This window comes from Lactuca saligna, chromosome 5, assembly GCF_052625555.1.
Source record: "Lactuca saligna cultivar CGN05327 chromosome 5, ASM5262555v1, whole genome shotgun sequence".
In the NCBI taxonomy this organism is placed as follows: Eukaryota; Viridiplantae; Streptophyta; class Magnoliopsida; order Asterales; family Asteraceae; genus Lactuca; species Lactuca saligna.
The window spans coordinates 281777639-281782023 of NC_136421.1; the positions used below are offsets into that span (position 1 = coordinate 281777639).

The 4385-nt window shown below is 40.0% G+C and overlaps 1 protein-coding gene across 2 annotated transcripts; it reads right to left on the reverse strand.

Moving 5' to 3' along the window:
* Positions 1–385: 385 nt before the first annotated feature.
* On the reverse strand, positions 386–3765 carry LOC145048010 (triacylglycerol lipase SDP1-like). 2 transcript variants are annotated; one of them, XM_078996391.1, is made up of 3 exons: positions 3320–3765; positions 1704–3211; positions 386–1612 (listed from the first exon to the last, which is right to left on the reverse strand). In XM_078996391.1, exons 2-3 carry the CDS (start codon positions 3132–3134, stop codon positions 557–559), a joined length of 2487 nt encoding a protein of 828 aa, XP_078852517.1. In that variant the 5' UTR covers positions 3135–3211; positions 3320–3765; the 3' UTR covers positions 386–556. The 2 variants fall into 2 exon arrangements, with proteins under 2 accessions (XP_078852517.1, XP_078852516.1); XM_078996390.1 differs by having other exon boundaries at positions 1704–3765.
* Between the last annotated feature and the right edge of the window lie 620 nt (positions 3766–4385).

The window sequence follows — 4385 nt, forward strand, 5'->3', positions numbered from 1 at the left end:
GCATAAATATAATACTTTAATTTTTAATGAATGCATAAGATATTCTACCATTATAATCGAACCACGTGGATCATATCATAATTTCAGTCTCTTTCATGATCATCAAAATAAACACGTTTTAAAACATCCATTTCATTAGTCAAGTATGATAATAGAATATTGTCATTTACCAATCAACACAAAACATAATTCCAACATAGGACATCAAATTATGTATAGTTTTCGCTTCTTGATGGACCCGTTTATTTGTTTCCTATCCAAATATCTTCTCATGATATCAAAATCCATACTTATTGTTACTCATTCGTCCTTCATTCTATTTTAATTTCAAATGTCACTTAAATATAAATAACTATAATTTTCTGTTTTAACTTGTATAAATCGATAAAAAAAAAAATAGTCATTGTAACATAAAATTTTCGAATCAACCCTTACATGTGTACACTGTTAAATGAATTTCACAATATATCAATACACATAAACTAAAATTTCATCCATCTAATCTATTAATAATGGTACAATCCACAAATTTGTATCACTACCGAGTCAACTCAACTCACAAGCTTTTGATTTCACCATCATTATCTACAACACTACAATGATCCTTCACTTCACAACCATCTTCATGTTCAATGACATTTTCACCCTCACAAATTTCAGTGTCCCCACATTCAGACCCAGAGCTACCATCCATGTCTTTTTCCGGCGAGTCGAGTTGCACACACTCAGCGGCCGAGTCAGACGGGGAGTTATTCTCCGAGTCATGACTCCGATTCGACGGTGTCAAATCCCCTTTCCTCACCACATTAAACACAATCCCATTATGAATCCTCTCCGGCTGCAAAAGATCACCCGCCGCCACCGTGATGCTCCCACTGCTAACTCTAGCAGCACCAGCATCACGGTGGTCAGATTCCGGATCAGAGATCCGATCAGGTGGGATCACCCGTAAGTTCTGATAAACCATAATCGCTTTATTCATTTTCGAATCCGAATCCAAATTTTGCACGAATTCCACAAACTGATCGGCTGAAGTTGTTCGCATCAACGGACCGCCGGATCTCGTCCATGAAGTCACCTCGGCGGCGCTCTCAGACTCGCTATCACTACCGTCGTGGTTGCGGTGGTGCCGCCAGTTTCTGCCGCCGTGGTGGAGGACGTCGGCGAGGTCGTCTTCGAGGGACCCGGTGGAGTTTTCGCGGGCGATGCAGTTCCATGACGGGATTCGTTTGGAGGCGTTGAATCGGACGGAATTTGAGGCGGCGTGAGATTGAGAGGCGGCTGCGGCTCTCTCGGCGCTTCGTTTTAGCCGGCGCATGTGATTTAGAATTGCCACGCATTCATCCAGAGCCAATTCGATTCCACAATTCGCTTTTATTGCTGACAGCTTTTCCCACGTGCATCTACGACCTTGATTCGCGGCTTTTTGAAGCTCTAAATGTGATGGATTTTGTATGATTTTTGAATACTGAGCCAACGTGGCAGGCATAACAACGGTGACGTCACCTTCCCAATCTTGAGCAAATAGCTTCGCAAGTCCACCTAAAGGAAACCCTAGCTCCAACACCTGATTGCATCTGTGTTTCACCTCCATCTCAACAAGATGTGCAAGCTGCATTAAACAATAACAAAACACGTGTCCTTAAATCAAAATCCAGCTCAGCAGTTTAATAATTACTAATTATTAATTTCAGTTTATATACCTTTGCAGCGAAATTGCCTCCATAAGCTCTGATAAACTCTTTCAATCGAAGTAAAGGTGCAATATGCGGATTCGCTTGACTAACAATAAAATGATTCACATTAAACAATTCTTTCAATTGAATCATCGGTAAATCAATCTCCAAACTCCCATCTCTCCACCGCCTAACGGAGGTCCCGTCAACCTCCTCCGGCCCCCAATGAAACGGCGGATGATAGGGCACGATTTCACCACCTCTGTCTTTCGCCATTAATTCTTGAGCTTCGAAAAGACCCGGAAAAGCGCAAGAAGCAGTCACAGCGCTCCATATAACCACATGAGGTGAAGTCAAGTAGTTTAAACATCTTGGAGGCTCGTGTTTTCTTGGTGAACATACGGTGATTCCAAGAACACGGCCTGTCATATCGTAAGCTTCTTGGAAAGTTAAATTATTCGTTAAGTTTCTTAACAGAACCTGTAAATGTCGGATGTCGTGAAGTGCTCCTTGTGTCATTACTCTTTTGAAGACGTTGAAGATCCCACCCATTTGATCGAAGAACTGCAATGAATGCCATGAATCCTCGAAGAAGCTTTGAAGCTCTGGCCATGATTTTGTGGCGACAACTGCACACATAATGGATCCGACGCTTGACCCGGCGATTATTCGGGGCATGAGTTTGTGTTCTACGAGAGTTTTCACTACACCCACGTGAAAAGCTCCGAGAGAAGCGCCGCCGCTTAACAGTAAAGCTGTTCGGCCAAAAGCGTGTCGTGTCTCGTGCATAAACGCGAGCTTTTCTTCTAGAAGAAGCTCGTCGGAATCGGAATCACAAACCATTCTTAACTGTGTGGAGACTTCATCGATGTATTCTTTTATAAGCTTTGGAACCTGATGCCGGCCTTTATGAAGCTCCGGATTGCACATGTTGCCGAGATTTCTGATTAGATCTGCTCGCATACAGAAGATGATGTCTCGAAGTGAACATTCTTGGCGTCTGTGTCTGAGTTCTTGAAATTTGTTTCTTACAAGTTCTTCATCGTAAAGGTCGCGTTCATTCAATTTGGGTGTTTCTTTATCTAACATCTTGGCAGCGTGAGCCCATTCTTCGTAGGTTAGCGCAGCCCTCATCATGTTTCGCCAGAATTTCCTCCGGTAAGCCATTTCGGCCTTTATTTTCACGTTTGTGTAGCGTTTTAGCAAGAAGGCGATTAGGGTTACTAATAGTAGGATTCCTTGTGGGTTGCGAGGATGTAACCATGAGATAATGGGTGTAGCGATATCTGATATGTATGTTCTAATTATATCGAAGTAAAACGATAAGATATGAAAGATTTGATGCCGGAAATGTGCCATTGACTTGCAGAATAGAACTCTGAAAGCAATTGTCCGGCCAAAGGCTGTTGATGGTCCGATTGAGAACCGATCAACGGTAGCCTCGTTACTGATATCCATTTTTTCAGTAGAATTTTGGTGCTGATTGTTGTATTCAGAGTAGCTGAAGTTAAAGTAATGATCCCTTACCACTAGCCCTAATTCCAAATCGATATTTTGTTATAATTGACTAAACTCCCACACGGAAATATTGATCGTATTCCAGAAATTGAAATGAATATGAATAAGGATCGAGAATAGCTGACCTACAACAATTGAAATTTCGTCAAATTCGAGCTCGTGGAAGAACGCGATTCCCCGGATCAGCAAAGAATGAAACGGTAAAGTAAGATCAAATTACAAGAACACTAAGCCCAAGGAATTGAGGAAATCTAGCCAGATCAAAATGGATTCGCGCGAAAAATTATGTTGGGAAGTGTGATAGAATTGAATTGATTGGAATGGATAATGCTTATGGGTTTAAAAGTTGAATTTAAAATGAAGGTATGGGATCTGAAAAGTGTATCAGAAGAAATCGGATAATCAAGATCACGATATATACACGATGAGGTGCACATGTATCACGTCATTCGGGAGTGTACGCATTATATAAACATGATTCAGTATTCAAACCAAATTTATTCAAAGTTGCGGATAAGAGAAGGAAAGGTATGCATCATCGGTGACTGTGCAAAAGATGACGAAGAATCAAGTATTGGGTTTTCAAAATTTGGGGGATTGTATTTTTGTTGATCGGAAATTAGTCAATTAGGGCAAAATTGGGGATTTGATTTTTTGAATATTTGGGGTTTGTGTAAAAAGGGTTTGGTATTTTTGGCACTTTACACGTGTTTAAAACTTAAAAGAACAAATTTATATACTTGATTTGCTTTTGTGTATTATGTTTGGGTTTAATTTATACATTTTTGACTTTTTAATAAGGATGCAAATATATATAGTTAAAAATTTTATAAGATGGAAAACAAATATAAAATTTTTCATAATCTTGTTTTTTTATTTTTATAATATTTTTATAATATGAAAGATCAGAATCTCACCCCTGACAATTGTGTAAAAGACTATGGGATAGCTCATGACACTTATATGTAAGATCGGGATTTGGTCATCGGCATTGCAAGGAAAGATCATGGGGGTAGTCTATGGAACTTGTATGTTATGGTATTTGGTACTCTGAAAAACTCACTAAGCTTTGTGCTTACGGTTTTCAGTTCATGTTTCAGGTACATCCGGTACTAAGGAAAAGGGCCCGACATGATGGTACAACATCCCCCAGAGTTTTCTGCATTGACAGTTAATGATATTACTCTGATA

What these genes read in the sequence shown, in the direction of transcription:
- LOC145048010 (XM_078996391.1), bottom strand. Translation starts at nt 3,134, where the DNA reads ATGGATATCAGTAACGAGGCTACCGTTGATCGGTTCTCAATCGGACCA. An exon ending in GAGGCAATTTCGCTGCAAAG is followed by an intron (nt 1,613 to 1,703) that starts GTATATAAACTG and finishes TGTTTAATGCAG; the next exon opens with CTTGCACATCTTGTTGAGAT.